The sequence below is a fragment of the Poecilia mexicana genome, unplaced genomic scaffold, assembly GCF_051168715.1.
Source record: "Poecilia mexicana isolate PSO_F unplaced genomic scaffold, ASM5116871v1 scaffold_22, whole genome shotgun sequence".
Lineage (NCBI taxonomy): Eukaryota > Metazoa > Chordata > Actinopteri > Cyprinodontiformes > Poeciliidae > Poecilia > Poecilia mexicana.
The window spans coordinates 22,682,807-22,703,496 of NW_028263391.1; the positions used below are offsets into that span (position 1 = coordinate 22,682,807).

Genomic DNA, 20,690 nt, shown 5'->3' on the forward strand with positions numbered 1-20,690 from the left:
TGGAAGGAGTTTGCATTCACAAAAAAAAAAAAAAAAAACACAAACTCACTGCTTAGGATGATGATGTTTAGGAACTGAAAATAAACAAATCAGAACAGCTGCTGCATTTCAGGTTTTATTTAGCAACAGGGATAACAGACTAAGGTTTTATTTAAATGCATGCAAATGTTCAGAGTTCAGGATGTCAGAGCAGCAGGAGAAAAACAAACTACATTTACATGCGTGTGCTCCGACTAGACAAGAGGTTTTAACATCCTAGAGAGCTACAGTCAGTTTTAGATGGCTCTGCTCACTCCTGACCCCTCCCTCTGAAGCTGCAGTGGAATGTGAAGTGTTAAGCTCGACGGCGCTCCAAGGCGTGTGCAAACCTTGTTAATACAGGCCTCCGCTCACTGGGGATCATGGCCAAGAAGATGCCGACATAATGCATTACTCCTCTGGCAAGAACCCCTGCTCTTTTCTCCATTTCTAAGATGGTTGGCTTTTTTATCTAGAAAATGTTTAACTCTTTCCAGCTTTAAAGAAGGTTGGAGGACGGCGTGAAGACCAGGAAGCAGCTCTACAGCCTTCATCATCATCATCATCATCAGTCCTTCTATATTGTAGTTGCTTAACCTTTATTGAGCTCAGGAGGGCCAGTGGAGCATGCGTGCCCTTTTCCAGTAATATCCTGCTGCACAGTCATCCACATATTCATACTGGCACGCTACAGGTGTCGTGTGAAAACGTGTTCCTTAATTCTTGATTGTAAATTGTGCAGCTGGAGGGGAATTTGTTGCTCAAGTTTAGAAAAAAAACTTTAAATCAGGATAAATGTGGGGATAAATTGTGCTGCTTACAACTAATATAAGCAACATTTTCCATGTAAAGTTGTTCAAAGTCAGCCGTGCTTATGTAACCAAGTCCAAGTCACGGCCTGCATGTGCAAAGAGATCCAGGAATTTAGTCAAAACTTGGCAAACAAGAGCACAGAAACAGATGGTCGAGGAATGAAATTTAAGACAAAATATTTTAGAAATATGTTTGACAAGATTAAATAATTTACACCATTAAAAGCGTCATCGCCCAATTCACACCCGTAACTAACATTTTAGGCACCAGCTGGATCTGGAAATATGAGATATGGCAAAAAAGGAAAGTATGTTAATATCTCAGTAAAGCCTGTAACATTCTGATAGAAAACAGTATTTTATCAATATTTGTCTTTCACTGAGTGATGAATTGCATAAATTCTGTCTGCAACTTTTGCTGCAACATTTTCTCATGTAAGCAGAGTCTCCCCCGGAGAAACAGTGGGAACTTTTTCAGCTTTTACATCTTAAACCAAAGGCTACCAGGATATTTATACGCCTCGTCAGCTCCATGGCTAAAATAGCTACAGAAAAATACAAATTAATTCAGCACTGATTTGAAGTTTTCTATGCTTTCAAAATCATTAGGAGTAGATGAGTTGAATATTTTACCATTTTTAGGAGGTAATATCCTGAAATAGTTTAATAATGCAATTAGGGATGAAAAGACCAGAATGTTGTCACACAATAATGATTCTTATTGATTAGAAGTCACTTCTGAAAACTGATCTCTTTGTTTGGAGCTGATGTGTCATTTCTGGTGATCCGAGAAGGAAACAGGGAATTTTACAGGCTGATTTAAATTTGGATTCTTTAACCCCATTCATCTTGATTCCTCGTCTGCCTTGACCGATGGTAAACATCCCACTGATTGCAGGAGCATTTTGGCTTCCCAGTGCAATCCATTGTATGCTAATCATACACCAGCTGAAGCCACAGCTTAGGGTTCATCTAATTAAAGGTGCAGCTGCAAACAGCACAACATGTAGGTATGACTGGGCACATCCAGGCTGTGGAAGGATGCCTGAGCTAAAAAAGGACACATGCTATGTGTGATTACCAAAACAGACCAAAAAAAAAGGAAGAAATGGAACTAAAACACAACTTCAAAAATACATGAATAGATACCCAAACCACTTTACTAACAAACTGACTATTCTAAGAGTTGGCACATAAACGTATATACAATCATTTAATGATCTGTATAGGAGCGGAAACTGTTAATTTATGACTAAGATGTAGGCGGTGCTGAAATCATTACCAGCTGCAGAGAAGGAACTGCTGACAGGGTTAAAGGTCAGTTTGAGTACGGAGAGAAAATCTGTTAGTCAATAAGTTTGGTCTGAGTTTGATTCAAAGAATTAGCTTTCAGGATGGATCCTACATGCTCTAAACTACGGCAACAAGAAATATAACCAACCAACACAGCTGTTCAGTAATGCTAGCTGTGCTAATAGCTAAGATAAGCAGGTTTAAAGTGTAAATTCTGCAATAATTGTGTAACCTTTTGAAAACACAAGCTAAAATCCTTTTTCTTTATACAGGAAGGTTTGAAAAATGTTTTCAATGCTGCTGTATCGTCTTTTCTTAAAGAGAAATGAAAAACAGCTAAAATTGACATCAGTGGGTTAAAGAGGGGGATCAGAAATTGCCCACAAAACTAAAAAACTGTATCTCCATTTCAATCATAAATCATCTGGTAGCTGAAAAAATGTAGTTGATGTAAAAATATAGCATGCTTCAGGAAATGCCTGACTCCAAACCACATGATTATTGCACAACTGTTGGGTTTGCGTAGTCAGTTTAGCCCATTAAGGCTGGTTAAAGAATAGCAGTTTGCATTTTTGAGGTCACCTCGGATTTGAGAGGGTTAAGTTGGTAGAATGCATCTCGTAAAAGATGAAAAATGCAAACAGTCCCTGCAGGGAAGCATGTAAAAAGAGGCTGATATAGGAAATGAACTGAGCGTAAAAAAGGAGGACTTTGGGGCCTTTTTCCCTCCATCTGTGTGTCCATGCAGAGAACCTTTCAGTAAATTTACCTGAGTGAAAGACATCAGGGCAGCAGCACTGCAGTGATCCTGGAAAGAATAACGCTCCAACAACAGAAAATGGTGTAGACAGCTGGGGAAGCTCTTTAAGGCAGCTAACAACATTTTACATTTTGAAATGTCAGTTTTCTTGTAATCATTTCCCTATTTGGTCTTAGAGTTTCTCTACACTGAGCCAAGAAGGGTGATATCAACTAATTGATGGATTAAAAGGGTCCTGGAGAGCTTGGCTATGCAGAACTATGCAAACATGTAAGAAGTTTCTTAAAAAGGCTTATTTAAGCAAATAAATTAAAGATTCTAAGTTTTCAATGTATCCATTCCTGAAGGCTTTGCATCCATCAGCTTTTTTTTTCTTCTTTTATTTGCAGCATAGCAGCACTCCCTATGTTGCAGTTCTGGATGAGTAGTTTTAAAGTTAAAGAGCTGCTAAAAAACTACAAGAGAGATTTAATATCAATGTAGAAAATACATGGTGATACATTACATTAACAAAAGGAACTGATAAAATCACAGAACTGACAAAGAAACAGAAGGTATTGTGTTTTATTAACCGTGTGTGTGTGAGTGTATGAGCATAGATGGTGAGATGAATGACATCATCAGTACTGACTGCAGGCTGATCATCTTTTATATGCATTACGTTACTCAGACGACTGCAGATCCCAGAATGCACCAGGGCAGAAAGCACATTCTGTGCTCAAACTTCAGCAGCTCAAACTCTTTCTCTCTCTCGCTACTTTGTTTTGCACATTCAGTCCAAAACCGAAACTCAGTGGAGGGAGTGCAGGTGCCTTCCTTCATGGGAACGCCTTGTGATCCGCATGAATGAGCTGCAGAACGTCGACCAGAATGTCTGGCATTCCCGGCTCGAACTTTTGCCACTGTGACCCGGTCTTCGATAAGATGGATAGATCTATGACTGTCAGATCAGATGACTGAACATGTTTTAAGTCAAGGGTGTTCGGAGCGTGACCCAGGGGACGTTTGCGGCCCTCAAAGTGATTTTGTGCAAACCTTGACCATAACTAAGTAAATAAAAATTGCACAAAATTGGTTTTCCAGCTTACAGTTTTTTGCTAAAAGAAATAATCGGCTAAACTCGGCTTAATAAAGCTAGATGTTTTACAAAGAACGAGCGACCAACATGCCGTTCTCACTGAGAATCCAAAAAATCCAAAGACAGAAGAAAACACTTAGCATTTAGGATGTTGTCTATATTTATGTTTTCTACAGAAATCAGACTTCTTTATTTTATTAAAATATTGTGTTTTGTCTATTGTAGGAAAAATGTTTGCAAAAATATAAATACAAGTATCATTTTTAATTCAAATGGAAAGAAATATGAGCATTTTGTGGCTTTTAATTGCTTTCATTAAGAGCGTTTTGGGCCATGTGGGGAAATGTTTGAACACGGCTGTTTTAAGCAGTTCATCCAGGCTTTAAATTTAAATTACAAAAGTCTGAGATAGGTTTAAAATGTATTAGGTTTTTATTTTCTGCAACTGGAACATTTTCCAGTTGCTACCTAAACATTATGGAATCCAAAACAAACAAATAAATTTCATAGACAAAATGATTACAACTGTAACAATACACTTGTTGTAAATTTATTAGCAGCAATAAACAGTGTGGGACGTAAAACAGGAGCCAATTATACCAAGGCGCTTGGACATTCTGTACCAGAGCATACACTAGACGTTCATACTGGTGCTGTAACTGCAAAACAAACAAAATAACTGCAGAACGAACCTTTGCCCGCTGCCTCAAACAGGTCTGTGTTGCATCATGAAGGGCAACTTCCTTATAACACGGTTGAGTGTTTTATGATTCCACTTGAATTAAAGCTCTGCATTAAACAAGTCTACCTCTGTATTATATGAAGATGTGCAGTGTGAGATTTCTGAAACAAGAGGGTCATAAAAAGGCCACGTAAATCAAGTGCAGGGCCAGAACTGTGGAAGTAAAGACAGCAGTTGCCATGCCTACAACATGCATGTGAAAAACAGAGTCTTGCATTTACATAAGCTACAAGGCTGCACGGCTTGCACCTTCCCATTTCCTGATTTACCAGTCCAGAGAGCAGTCTATAGTAACCTGAGGTTACAAAGCTGCTCTGCAAACTGCAGTACCAACCCACACATCATCTCTGTAGCTAAAGATATTATTTAACTGAAGCACTTTAAATCACAGCTAGTAGCTAAGATAAAAACTGCATTCCCCTCGCCTCCCCACCATCCTCTCTCGTCTTACTCTCTAGACAACTACGTCACTCCTGGTTTTGCTCTGCAGTGCCCTTTAGTGCCTCGGCCACTGAAGCACAAATACCACTCACTCAGCACCCGAGCTGCAGTGAAAAAGCCATTATCTACATTAGGGAGCACAAAAATGTCACCGACACCAGTGGAAAAGGCATTACCTTGCACAGCTTGCTGCCCTAAGGCCTGGAAGGTTGGAGTTCACAGTGAAGTGCAAACCGCACAGAAATGGGACAGAAAGAGTGCAAACAAACAGAACACGCTTCGTCCTGCAGCGCTGCGCTCCTGCAGATGAAAAACCATTTACTGGAAATTAATTTGAGTTGCGCTGCAAACCTCAGACGCACCGTTTACTTTTATTTAGCACATAAATAAAAACAGCCAATTTCACCGCTTCCACTTTTATCTTTACCGCGTATGACACCTATACGCTGCAGTGGTAGGAACACAGAAATTCATTTAAATTTCAATTATAACCAGGCTGGCTTTTGTGAGACTAGCTCCTGCTTGCCTTGACAAAACCATGACAACCAACTTTCAATGCACTGAGGCAATATTATAACACTTTGAGGTGAGACTCTAGTCTTATGTTGCAATATGTGGTAATCAAGCATGAGGCCTCAAACACTTCCTTAATTACTGGTCACTGTAAACACTAGCCTTCTGTAAAGCTCCACATTGTTTCCAGGGTAATTTCACTTTAGATTAGGAGTCCATTCTGTTAGCTCTCTCAGAATGATGGAGGCAATCTGTCATTGGGTTGTTTTACAATATTATTCTGAAAGCATTTCTATGAATTAGGAAAGATTTAAAAATAAACATCTTTATTAGGAGAATTGCTGTGGTTTCACATGAAAGCTACCATAAAGCAAACATTTATTTTTTTGTGCAAAGGAGATTATCTGGAATCAACAACAGAGCCAGATGGTAAGATGCTTTGTGAATTATTGGTTTTAAAAAAACATGCTGATATTGTGCATTTAATAGACTGGTGTATTTTTAAAAGGACAGAAACCAAATAGTTGATTGGCTCTCCACAAAACTTCATGCTTACAAGGTTAACTGCATCATACGCAACAGTGAGCCAGTTTAGTAACATGCAAGAAGTCAAACTATTCTGTTTTTAATTGTTTTTGCAGCAGAAAATGAACTATAGTAACATTGAAAAGTAATTTCTAAAATAGAATATTTGCAAAATGTTCAATTTCTCCAGCAAAATGAAATAAAGCTTTAGATGTAAACTTTCTGTGATCCAATATTTTATAAGTTTACAATCTGACACAATTCATGTCGGACCCAAAAAATGTGTAGGAAGCTGCTCTGGTCAGCCGAGACCAACCTACATACACAATGCTGCTCATTGATGAACATGGTGGTGGCAGCATCATGCTATGGGGATGCTGGGAACCTGGTTAGAGCTTATAGGAAGGTATGGAGATAAATGCCAAACAATCCTGAAATAAACCTGTAAGAGTTGAAAACATAATCATGTGTCAGAATGGCCCAGTCAAAGTTCAAAACAAAATCCCATTGAGAATTTGAAGCAGGACATGAAAACTGATGTTCATCGAAGCTTTCCATCAAATCTGAACTTTATCATTCTGATTTGCAAAGATAATAACATCCACAATTATTTCCTATAACTACTTGAATTGCAGCTTGATATAAAGTAAAATAAACTTTGTAAAATGATTAGTAATCATCTTACAAATGGTAAAACACACCGTAGTTAAACGTAATCTTTTTCTTTCTCCTTAAAATAATAATAGTTTGAAATAATGCAAGATATTTTAAAAGTAAGTACTTATTAAGTGTGAAATTATGATTTTATGGCCGTACACAGGCTTTAAATAGAACCGATATATTTATCTGCAAGCAACAAATCAGGGTAATTATGTGCATCTGTGAGGAAAACCTGTTTGAACTTAATGACTGAAGTGGAGAACATTATGCATTTAATTTGGCGAAGCACAATTGACTTCCAGGCTCATTCAGACAGACAATGCACATCCTGTCAGAGCGCATCGCTCTCCAGCTTCGTCAAATTTTCAGCTTCGAAAGAAATTGAAGTAAGACCAGATGCTTAAAGACAGAAAACGAGAGAGTTCCAGTTTATCTTGTATTCAGTTGATAATTCAATACTTTTATTCTTTTTATTGGGTTGTTTTCCCACTTTTAGCATCTCTTTCCTGCTCTTTGCTCTGCAGTCTTTTGTTGCTTCTGACTAGTCTTCGTAATGCTGACAGAAAAATTAATCCCTCACAAAAACAATAAAATAAATAAAAATTATCCAAAACACCTGCTTCCGTCACATCTCTCCCTACGTTTGAGATTACATCTTCCTTGTTTCAGCTTAGTGGATCAATGCATCATCAAGGGCAATGGGCCTGATGTGATCTGATGCTAGAAATAGGACAAAGGCCTCACTTTTCCTTTGAGAGCAAATCACTGCAATCCTGGGCTCCTGCCAGGGAGTAAATTGCTGGGTAATATCATCCCACTGTGGCTAGACAGATCCACTGAGGTTACCGAGTTCTGCTGTCAGGTCATGCTGTCAGAACCTCTCACCAGAACCAATTTGTTAACTATTGTATCGTCACATCACGACACATAGAGCTATCCAAAAGACAGGGGCATATGTTGGGATTTTAGTCAGAGATGCACAACATCGGTATCAGTCAATTATATTATTTTAAACAGGAACAGTCGGGCATATTGGAAATCGATATTGGCCCAAATTTTCTTACCATTGCATCCATAGGTTTAATAGATCATAAGAAGAATGTGATGTGTACAACAATACACATCAGAAAGAAAGTTCAGAGAATTTATGTTCTATATTTACTATATGATCTCATCTTAATTTATAAAGAACATCCCAAAGACTCACTGGAGCAGCCTCCTCTGGAAAGAAACAAACAAGTTGGTCAATAACACTAAAGAAAGTCATGTTTGCAAAGTCTAACTTCCAGTTCAGCTCAAAATCAAATCAAATTCCAGGCCTATGTAGATTTTTAAGTATTTTCAACCAAGAAAGAAATGCAAAACAAAAGAAATTGTATCATTTCATCTTTGAAAATGTGATGTCATTTTCACATTTTCTGTGATTGATATCACAGTAATCTAGCCTTTCTCATCAGCTTTCTGCATGTTCTCACTGGTATTTTCACAATTTGTCTTTGGTGATACACTCCAAGTCAGGCTGGACGGCCTCTTTGCCATCACCCTCATTTTAAACCCCTCCACAGATTCTCCATGACATTCAAATCTAGACTCTTGTTAGGTCACTCCAAAATGCTAATATTACTTTGCGTCTGAAGAAAAGAATGGCAGTAAAATTCTAGGATGACATTAAACCTCAACCTTTTATGGGTTTGAATAATCTCAGGTACTATCTGTTGCTGCCAGTCTCAAACTGCAGCTGAGGGACGACAGCTGACCTTTAGCTAAGCGTTGTACTCGTGTATCTCACACTTTGGACATCCTGAAGAGGCAGACAGGATGGAGCTAGCTCATTAGCTCTGCAGCATGTCTGACCAGGTCCACAGAGCTAACCTCACTGGCCCTAAAATACTCAAACACAGACCCAAACCTCAGCGTTGGGAACTACTCAAAGCCGCTGTCAGGCTCCAGAAGAATCAGTTGGATCACTAAGGACTGATTCTCCTGCCCTCTGTGCCCTCTTGCTGCTCTCTCTCCCTCTTCAAGTCTGGTGGAGCCATGCATCTCCCATGGCTGGAGCAGATAACAGCAGCCATTATCAGATTCCCAGCATTTAAGTAGGAGCTTGATATTGATCGCTGCAGCGCCTGGTTACAACTGCCCTCCTGGCGTGGTGTCTGGGGACAAGGTCTTCTATCCCACACACACACGCGCACGCGCACACACACACACACACACACACACACACACACACACACACACACACACACACACACACACACACACACACACACACACACACACACACACACACACACACACACACACACACACACACCTGATCAGCAACACCACCACCATCATTAATCCCACCATCATATTCTGACTATAAAATTGAACTGATTACAAAAACATCTAACAATGACGACACAAATTTAACTCCAATAACCAGAATTTTTTATGGTTTCACTTTCGTGTCAGAAATTGCAAAACCACGTTTAACATGATCAGTCTAAGGAAATGACGCCATTAAACCTAATGGCATCAGGATGACTGTAGTACCTTACCTGACCACCAGATGGCAGTGTTATAACCAAACCCTTTAATGTATTTTATTAAAGAGGAGGAATTATGTATTATTTTTAGCTTTTCATAAAATGTTATCTTGTCAAAAACACCTGGAGTGCTGCTTTGTTTCTTTTATGTATGTTTGAGAAATCCTTGAATCTCCCATAGCAACCATTTGGGTGTGCCTAAACGCTTACTCTCACAAAGCACCGCCCATTTCCACAAAGCTCCTCCTCTGAGCTGCACTCTCCAGCAGTTTCCCCACTCAGCTCCTCCAGACTAGTGGCAGCAGCAATTAGCAAACACCTGGTGGAACTGAGTGTCTGCCTTGCTCATCATACAAAGTACATGTAAGTCCAACTCTCCAAGGAAGTCATGTTTGATATATTCAGCATTTTTGTAGCAACTGGAGGTAACGTGATAATGCCATTTTATAGCACAAACTGCCTGGAAAATACATGATATCACAACTTTAAGACTGGCCATTCTAACACACAATTGTGCTTTTTCCTAAACCATACCATTATAAGCTTTGGTTGGGTGTTTATGTTCACTTTCCTGCTGCTTGGTGACATTTTTCCAGCCTCTAATAAGTTTTCCCTCAAAGATTGCATTTAACTTGATCGATTTTCTCACCAGCTCTGAAAAGCTTCCCTCTCCCTGCTGAAGAAAAGCATCCAAACTATATTTTCAGATGATAAACTGAACGGAGATGTTCAAAGTGTGGGATATTGTTTTATCACACAACCTGCTTGAACTTCTCCACAACTTCCTTCCTGATCCGTTTGTTGTGTTTGTCTTCAAGATGCTGTTTATTCTCAGATTTCTCATCTTCTTCTGGGTTCCCTACTTTTGAGTGCATTGCAGTAGCCAACAGGGTTTCACTAATTCACAATTAATCAAACATTTTTATTAAGACAAATAAATGGTCCATAATAATCGAAAACAGACTTTTTAAAGTAATTTTTAAGACTATAGAGCAAAGATTTTTTTCTTTTTTAGAGAGAATGTACCTCTGTTGTCATCCTCGTACACATTGACAACAGAAGTGAACCACTGTTGAAGACAAACGCCGTCCAGCAAATAAATTTGCACTTTGCAATTTAGCTAGCTAGCAAAGCATATTAACAGCTAGTTAAAGGTAGCCTCACCTGCATCAAGTCACAAAACACGATGAAGAGCTCTGAGTGCAACTCAAACTTTTGCCCAACAGAAAAATCCTCTAAGAAAAAAAGATACCAGTGAGTATCTTATTAAATAGTCCTGCAACAAGAAAATTAATGTGTGCAAGGCTAACTAACACTTTAGCAAGTTTAGGACATTTTGAGGCACATGAATTTAAAGCTCTATAACAATGTGCAGACAGGCTGGTTACACCTTATTTCATTTTGGTTTCATACAAAATATATGGTTGGTGATTCATAAACAATTTCAGGAAATTTATGAAAAAAAAAACAACTACAAAATAAATGTGTTTATGAAGCAAAAAAGCACGTGAGCATGCTTTCTTGCAAAAGAACCATAGAAATGCAAGCAAAACTGTTAGTTTTGCATATTACACTTCTTCCTAATGCTGCACTGGAAAATACATTTGTTTACTAGCTGCTGCTGCTTTCTATTTACAGAAAGATTAGCTGTATTTTACCATCACATTTTAACATTTTTGCCCATTCTGGTCCCTTTTCAAAGAAACCCTGATTTAAATCTGCTCTCAGCTCTGCCTCAGCCTGAGCACATTGTTCTGAGCTGAAAGAAGAAACTGCATTACAACACTTGTCCCTAAAGAGCCAGGCCAGATAAAAGGAGACGCTACATGAGAAGGAACATTTCCTGGTCCTCTGCCACATGATGGGAAAGTAACAGAAAGGAGGAAACAGGATCATGTTTCAGGCCTGGACAAAGAAACGCCGAGCAGGAGGGGAGGAAGGCTGACGCAGTGATTTTGAGGGAGTGTTTTTGGATGTACCAGCCGGTGGGTATTTTTGTTGATACACAAGCAGATCAGATGACGACAGGCAATATTTGCATTGCTAATGCTTTTTTGTTTTGACATAGACAAATTGCTGTATAGAGTGGCCAGACATTAAACCCTGGCCGGCCAATAAACTCAACAAGCTGTCATTGCAAATCCTACTAAAATAAGCCAGCTGAGAGGTGCTTCAGAGCACAACTCTCTCTCTCTCTCTGACCTAAACCAGAAAAATGACTCAAATTTTACATTAACAGATTAATTCTGATTTAATTTCATCTTCAGATGTTAAGCGCTATGAATAATTTGCTTATTTATTGGATATTTAACACTACTATGAACATTTAACATTTGTTTTCTTACCCTCACTGTAACCAAATAAGTTTCAGTATTTTTAATAATATTCTTTGTCTTACAATGAACCCTAAGAATATTTCTTAAAACAATAAGTTAATCTCAGGATTTTGGCATTTTCTCAGCATTACAAGCTGCTGATGTATTTTCTGCTTATATCCATCGTATAGGGGACAAAACAAGGACTCATGTCCCTATAAATAAATAATTCATTACTAATCATTGTACACATACGGACAAACAAATGTGGATTGGAAAAAGCAAAAAAAGAAACATCTTAAAGTGACCACTACTGGATAACAGAAGCAGTGCTGTCATCCGGTACGTCTTTAAGCCAAAGAGTCAGAGGGAAAGTGAAATTCAACATGATTTGATTGTAATAACCAGTAAAATTGGTTGCATTCTGCACGTTAAAGTCTCGTAAAGAGTCGTATCTCTGTGCTGTTTTTCTGGCTTTGCTGTGTCTTTGTTCATGTCTCTGTTCCACATGTCACCTACCTTGACAGCAGCTGTGACTCCGTCCTCAGTCGTGCTCTGCCCGTTCTGTCAAAGAAAGCAGACGTGAGAAGAATCAGTGTGTATGTCAGTGCATGAATCACACGAGCGTGCAAAAAGAAGAGAGAGGGGGCAAGGAGGAGATACTAGGGAATATTTACAAGACTGTGTGGGTGGCAACAGTCCACTTTCCACCTCTGCAGGCAAACCTAATAATCTGAGGCTCACGCACAAGCGCACCCCTTTGTCCGTCCAGCAGGTAGGACTTTTGAAAGGTGTAATGACTGTTATTTGCAGAAATGATGCAGTATTTACAGCTTTGCTTGATTTTTAGAATAAAACCACATTTGAAATGGGATAAATAGATTGCAATTTACTCTGAAACAACAAGATGAAGCTTGGAAAACGTTTTTTTTTTTTTTTTTTTAAATGCAGACTTAAAATTCAAAACCCAAAGCAGCAACTGTGGCTCTAGATAAGATTTAGAGACAATCCAAAATGCAAGGTTTTTAAAGTACAAGGTGTGCAAGATGCATACTAGAAAAGACTATAGAGATTATCATTACAAAATGCGACACCATCATCGTTTAAGCTAATCTTCTTCACAGCAAAATATCTTCAGTTGTGTAATTCTACCCTGGAAACATCATGAAATGGATGACCTTCATATTCACGATTTGCAATTTTTGACATGAATTTATTATCTGAAGATCTCTTCACAGAACTTGAAACCATTTCTGAATATGAAGCTTCCTACCCCACACATCAAGGCTTCCCAGTTCTGCTGCATGGATCTTTTGTTACAAATTGGAAGCCATCAAGATGGACCGAAATTGTTTTCACAAGCTGACAGTCGTGCTGTCACTCATCATCAATGTAAAAAAAATAAATACAAAATGATAGACACTTAAATACACACAAGTCCTTGTTATTACAGAGGATCACTCCAGAGTCCACAGGAATGTGGCTAAATGTCAGGACAAGCTGAGTGACCTCCCAGCCCCATTTCCGCCTTGGCTTTGTTTCCCACTGCAGCGTCCGTCGAGCTGGTTTCCTCTTCCTTCACATGGTGCAGAATGAGACAGGCAGTCGGAGCAATGACGAGCAGAAGTTCTCAACGTAAAATAAGAAATTCAAACAGTTGGTCAAGTGTGAATCAAATTCCAGCCACTTTAACTTTCAAACTTCCAACTTAACTGCATTTTTTAGAAGAATGCCACTGGACTGATATTGGAATTATCAGTCCAGTGGCGGAGATCCTGAAGTGTTTGTACATTTAGCCAGCATCATCATCTCAACACATTTCATCCTCATTAGCTCTGCATGGTTGATCTAAATGGCCCAGTTAGTGATGCTTCCCTCCCCATTGGACTTTGTCAACAAGTGAAAATGCATGCACACACACACACACACACAAACAAGCAGCCACCAAAATACACTCAAAGTCAAATGCATTAACAAACAACTGGGATTTATGCTTCAGTGCTGCTGTCAGATGAGACGGAGAGAACTCCTCGTCCGTCTCCCAAATGATCCGGGAGTAAATTTCAGGTCAGTGATGGCTTTCGTGTAATAGACGGATAAATCCATGTTTGATGATCAGAGAGGCGCTGCGTTGTAACTAGGCAACCAGGAAACACAATAACTCTCGTTTTACTCCCTCCTCTATCTGCGACTCTAGCTGACTAAATTTCTCGTAATCTCATCTGGCAGTCGCTGTATCGACAGCTGCTGGCCAGTGCCAAAAAAAGACAAATAGCCACTGTGATTGTCTTTTCTCAGACCAACTGAGTGCTTTCTCACAGACAGAGAGAGCAACAGAGGTTGAACTGCTCCATCTCTGCACCGCCTCAAAGAAACATGAATGCACAGGGAGGAGAAATCTTCTTAAAGACGTTCGTCAGCGAGTGAGCTGCGTTATCGAACGCCTTGCCAGCCCTCCTCCTCCTCCATTATCGCTGCTCTGTGTAGGTGTTCCTCGGCTGGTTCACACCCAGATTAGCTGAAGCAAAGAGTGAACACACTCATCAAGTGAAAACTCAAACTCCAGTACTTTATGGTTACCTGCTGACCACGCCTAATCAGCAAACATACTGCACATTCCAACCACTAACTTTACTTTCTCCCATTTTTGTCTTTGCAGACTTGTTGGGCTTTGCACCTTGAGGACTTGTGCAGTCCTGCTTTACAAATTCACTTTTACTTTGAGAGAGTTTAGCAGATAGTTTCAATTCAGAAAAATGTTCTCTATTCAAAATGTAAACTATTCCGAAGATAACATTGTTTATTTTAATTTGCAGATTAAAATATCTATTAGTTTCTACCCTAAAATTTTAATTAAAAGTGAAAAGTAGCTCTATGTTTTGCTAAAGTGAACTTCAAAAATAAGCCGACAAGTCATCTAAACACCCAAATGCAGGCGGTCCGTTGCTATAAAATGACCACAAACTGAAGACACACGCACAGGTCTGCACAATGTCCTAGCTGACTAAAGCACATATGAAAGGGAAGCAGCTGAACTGCTCAAGGCTGGTTTGAGCAGAGGAAACAGAACCATGAGAATTAATGCCAGTCATTGCACAACAGTGCATCTGCAGCTGGTGAAGCTACAAACTGTTGCTCTACAGCATCAACAAATCTGTGCCCCCACAAAAAAAAAAAAAAAAAAAACTTAATCTAGAAATACAAACTGATGCTCCTTTACCAGGCAAAAGCTCTAAAAGATGTAAATCCCACAACATGTGAATAGATAGACTGGAAAAGTGGGTGGAACTGTGTGGTACCCCAATTGTTCAGATCTTACCACATAGATGATGAATCTGCTCTGTCATTTAGCAGCACTAAATGGACATATGGAGTTCCTCAAGGCTCCATTCTTGGAACACTTTTATTTAACGCCTACATGATAAATTTACCTCAGAATATGGAGGACGACATTTATTACCATATGCATGCTGATATGAGTGAGAAAACAGAGTATCTTCAGTCAGAGGCTTCTTCAGATTCGTTGTAATACAGACCACTACTGGAGGCGTTTCCTGCCAACAGCCACCATCTTCAATAACTCTTTGAAAACTCTGAATTAATGAGCTAGAACAATATTTAATTTCCCTTTGGGATTAACGAAGTGTGTTTGAATTGAATTAAATTAAATTGATGACAACTCTAAATGTCTGCATCACCACATGACTGCAACTTCTTAAAGTCAGTAAGTAAGTGTGCTATATCAATTTAATGCTGAAAATACAAAACTCATTGTCTTAAACTCAGGAGAAATGCAAAAATTGAGCATGCAGGATACCTGGGTGTTGTTAGGTTGGTAGAAAATAAGTTTCAACCCAGAAACTAGACTTTGCAGACAACAAGCAAAGAATGAGTGGTGCAGTCGGCTCTGTTATTGTGGTGCACAGCATGATTATTCATGATGCACTTCAGGCTCTCTTTGTGAACGGGCTGATTGCTTCGTCATCCATGTGAACCTTTTGTATTAAGGTTTTGATGAGCAGGTAGGAGTGTGAAGGTGACCAGTGGCCCTCTGACTCGTTGGATTTGCCTGCCAGTGAGGTGAAGCAGCAGTGTGTCTGCTGCAGCTAATGAATCAGTCTGGACTTGGTGTTGAACAATGTTCTCAATCAGGAGATCAGAATGACTCATGAATGGAGCTCGACTCACAACAAACTCATAAATTACCCAAAACAAGCTGATGAGTTCAAAATATGCTAATAATGTACAGATGGTTGCACTTTTCTGAAGAAATGATTGACTGATGAAGGAGAATTTGATGCAGCAAGACTGAGCATTCAGTTATTTAGAAACTGTGCCGTCCGGAGATCGTACCGTCTATTTAGAGTTGTGCAGCATGTGAGTTTTGCGAGTAGCATGTGGCAGCAGAGCAGATGGTATTGGAGAGCCTGTGAAGAATGCTAAGTTTAATGCTGTGAAAATACCATGCCTTCGCCTGGGTCCAATAATTACGACTCACTGATCCATATTTGTGCAGTTCTTGTTGAAATAACTGCATGTTTACGTTAAACACATACATGAATAAGATGCCGTTTCTCCAACATAAAGCGTTTGCTTCGCGGTTTTCAGCGTCTGTAATTAATTTGATGAAACAAATCAGTGCCTGGCAGCATGGAGTGTTTGCTATTTATCTCCATCTCCAGCCTACCAGCCAGCTGCACGTTCTGGTTTCTGATGGCAGCAAGAGACAGCCCAGGGCTCAGACTGATAGAGAAGACCAAGGAGAAGTGAGACTGCAGGCCATGCCAGGGAACATGTTGGGGAGACCAACTACTCATATGGACAGATGGGACTAGCAGGGATGCACTTTTGGATTAATTGGCGAGAAGATGACGGAGGACAAAACCAACCATGTGCACTAAAGCACAATTATCTGCAAGAACCCTGGACACAAGCACAGAAAGTTGTTGAGTATCTGATAGCAGATGAGGAGGCTTTTTTTTCCTGATTATGAACAGTGTGAGTGGTTTTGCTTGGAAGCCAAACAGGTTTCACAAATGGAAATTAGCTAAATTACCTTTTGTGCTTCATTCTGGGGCAAAGCGAGCAGGAGAAATCACACACAAATAGATTTGCCCACAGCCCAATTATTGATCGCTCAGCTACATCTGCTCTGAATTAACATATTCCCACAAATTACCTCTGATAAACGCAAGCAACAGTTAGGCTGTTCCTGTTTGAATTGCGCTGAAAGGCCCTCTAACATCTATAGCAACCGTAATCTTTCCCAAAGTTAAGTGAAAAATCCTGAATAGAGCTGATTCAACCTCCTATACTCTGCCACCTGAAAGCAATAGCCATACCTGGGCTGATGTAAAATTATTGCCGTATGATCACAAATAGAAGATGTTGCAATATTTACCCATAAATGTGAAATAAAAACGTACAATCTGAGCTAAAATGTTGACTGGCTGCAACAGGTGGGAGAAGGACCTGATGCTTTAAAAGAAGGTTGTTTCTGTCTGAAAAGGGAAGTCTTTCTAAACTTCTATACGTCTCTTGCAGACTTTTCTCTGCTGCAATGCTGCAATTAAAAGAACGGCAAATTTCATTAAAAGTTTGGCTTTCATTCCATGTTCTGTTGTGCTTCGGCCAGATATCAGACTGTTTCTGATGTTTTCCTCCTAAAACCATATGAATATGTATATATATATTATTTATCTTTTGAATTCCAGTTAATGAAAGCATTTTGTGCCAGTATTTGGGTAAACTATGCACCATATGGGGTCTATAGTTACAATCACCCAAAAGCAGAAAAACATCAACTCTACAGACTTCAGTATTTTTATTTAGAACTAGACATATTGTCATTGTGACTTTCTCCAGCTTATTCTCCAGATTTTGTAATCTGTCAGCAAATAAAAAATCTTAAAGATCAATAAGTTGGAAAACTCAGGTTACAGCAAATCCCAGCCTAAATGCTAAATTTATGTAAAAATCCCACATTTTCAAAATCAGTTTGACAACATTTAAGTCACAATTCACTCTGAGAAAATATACTGCAGCCTCAGCATCAGCTACACCAATCAGGCATAACATTATGACCATGGACAGGTAGACTGACGATATCCATAATGGTCCCCGTTAGTAAGTGGGCAGTAAGTGAAGAGTTGACCTGTTAGAAGCAGGAAAAAGGGCAGGCGTAATGGTTTGAGTGAGTTTAACGACAGCCAGATTGTGATGACTGGGTCAGAACAACCCGGTCAGCAGAGGTCAATGTCTATTTGAAATGGTCAAGTCAAAGGAGGGAACTCTGATAAACTCAAGGCTAAGTGATGCACAAGATGGCCAGACTGATCCGAGTCAACAGATGAGCTGCTTCAAAATAATTGGAACCACGTGAAGCTAAAACCACCACTTGAGTTCTGGGTAAAACATATTAACAGACAAAGGAGGGTTTTTAAATGCAAAATACATATATTTTTTGTACAGTTTTGCTCTGATTGTGTTCTTTCAGCAAGTAGCATGTTTCAGAATCTGTATACTGCAGTTAACGTTTATTAATTTACTAAATGAGTTGACAATTATTTCAATAATTTATCAAAATAATCTGATTAATTGTTTCAGCTCTAATTTCATTTTAGCTGTCGCAAAGGGAGAGCAAGTCAGAAAAATATAATGCAACTTAGTCTAAAGTTATGTAAAACAGCAAAAGTAAATGTTTCTTTATTGTAAAAAGAAACTTCACACATAATATTTTTATCAAGTTATAAAGAAATAAGTTTCATTGAAGATTGAGGAGGCCATAAACAAGCATTTCTCTGAGATTATAATACAATATGGCTTTAATTTACAGTAATTCTATTGATCAAAATGTAGAAACTAAACTAAAACTAAGCCGTCATCAATACAAAATACCGCAGCTTCACATGGAAACCATGGGTGAATGCTGATTGGCAGATCAACACATAATTAGGGCAAGAAGTCATAATAATATGCCTGATCTGTACATAAATGTTAACATGAGCATGCATGTGTGTGTGTGAATTCATACCGAAAGTCCTAGAAACCGACCAGGAACCTACATGAGATTAGACATTTTTTATTTTTTTTCCTGAGGTGGAGAATCTCTCCACAGACTCATTCCAATAAGCCATGTCGCTGGTTGAGAGCTGGAGGCTTAAATTTGCTCCTGAGATGAATAATATGACCAAGAAACGCGTCCCTTCATAAAAACAGGCAGGATATTTGTAAAACTTTTATGTCAGCTTCACTCAGCTTAACCTCATCCGGTTTATTTCAACTTTCATCCACAGCTGAGCAGCAAAAGGGCGCAACTTCACTCAACACCGAGACCACTTTGTAGACTGAATGAAATGAGCTAATTTTCTTTAAACGGAGCCACGTGATTTGGACTAAAACTAGCCACACATGTGCAAAACAAACCATTAATTTCACATTTCCTTACCTCTGTATCCAGCTGCACCAGCTCCATTGTGGGCCATGGCTCCGCGATTTGTGCAAGAGGCATTTTGGCAGGAATTTGATTCTTTACTCTTAGTTTCCCCTGAGCTGCTGGAGTGTGGCTGTGCTCTCCTCGGAGTTGTCCGTGTCGCTCTTGTCAAGTGCAAGTTCCAGAACCTCCTGGTTCAGGTCCCAAGTCCCAGCAGAGCGCAGATTTAACAGCACTTTGTTCTCCGCTCAGAGCAGGAGAGGGGAGGACGCGCTGCAGCCAGTAGCTTTCCTAACACTATCCCCCAGATCTGATCTAATTTTGGAGCCTGTTGGTCTGCTTAGCTGCTTTGTTGGGAGCGCAAACAGTTTTTCCTCCCAGGCGAGCGCGTCGGGGGAGCTGAGGCGTTGCAGGAGAGGAGCGGAGCGCAGCAGCGAGCAGGGGGCTAATCCAGGCTCCTTTAATTACCAGCGCGGCGCACTCAGCCTAATGTCACACCGAGGAATCACAGTCAGCCTCTCTCTCTGTCTGTCTCTGGCGTCTCCGCAGTCGACGTCGTCTCGGATCTTTGCGTCCTCCTCGTGTGCTTTCTCCCGGTCAGGAAAGGAAGGAAGGCTTCCCGGCAGGACGCGGAGCGCTCGCAGACCTCCGTGTGTATGGCTCCGTAGTACGAACACTCTCCCAACTCGAGCTGTCATTGGCAGATCCAACCCCCCATTTCTTGCGCCCGTTCCGCACCGGCCCGTCAGCGCCACCCGCTGGTAGCGAGAAGAACTGTAAATACGTAATGCAGGGTGGAGAATGCCGCTAATGAACGGCCTGCTGCCGCTCAGGCTTCATGTTGCTGAGTCCATTAAGTCAATTTATTTACCGAAGCATGTCAAAAAATTGGAAAATTTGTTTTATCCCTCATTAATTCCACTCAGTTCAAGTGAAACTCGTAAATTCAAAGCTTTTATTTTGATGACTGTGTATTACATTTAATAAAAGCCCGAAAATATATTAAACAAGACCAATAAAAATAAATTATTCTTCACATCACATCACATTCAACTCTGCTGATTTTATAGATAGTCTTTGACACCATTTGTTAGGAGGGTATACCATAAAAGACACATCAAGCTGTCTGCTCAAAGTACGCTGTATCCAATCATTAACTGAAAGCTTAGTGGAAGGAAAAACGTGGAGTTGAAAAATGTGCACAAACAACAGGCGTTGAGTGCTTTGTGATGCAAAGCAACAGCCAGCCCAAGATACTTTCAAATTAATCAGCCATTAGACCAGTAGATTTATAAACAGGCCATGAGTAAAACTGTAATCTATGCTGGAGTGATAATGAGTAAAAATGGTGTGAAAGGAAGCCGGGGATCATTGATGTTTAAAATGTAAATGAACAATCAATTTTTACACCCTACCATTCTTTATTGTTGTATCATTTAAGGATGAACTACTAAAAAATATATCAACACACAAAAAAAACGTATTTAACCCCAGCTGAGGTCCTGCAGATACCAGGATGAGAGATTCAACTGGTTTAAGTCACTCCTGAACCACAGAAAAATATCAG

At 39.7% G+C, this 20,690-nt stretch overlaps 1 protein-coding gene across 1 annotated transcript in view; it reads right to left on the reverse strand.

Annotated features, from left to right (window-relative positions):
- The window catches only part of rps6ka1 (ribosomal protein S6 kinase a, polypeptide 1), a 54,236-nt gene extending 34,413 nt beyond the window's left edge, over window positions 1–19,823 (reverse strand). The window contains exons 1-2 of the mRNA XM_015007123.2: window positions 19,139–19,823; window positions 12,211–12,255 (exon numbers count right to left, since the gene is read on the reverse strand). Of these exons, the coding sequence (XP_014862609.1) occupies window positions 12,211–12,255; window positions 19,139–19,201 (108 nt within the window). The 5' untranslated portion in view covers window positions 19,202–19,823. The remainder of the gene's footprint in view (window positions 1–12,210; window positions 12,256–19,138) is intronic.
- Window positions 19,824–20,690: the final 867 nt, after the last annotated feature.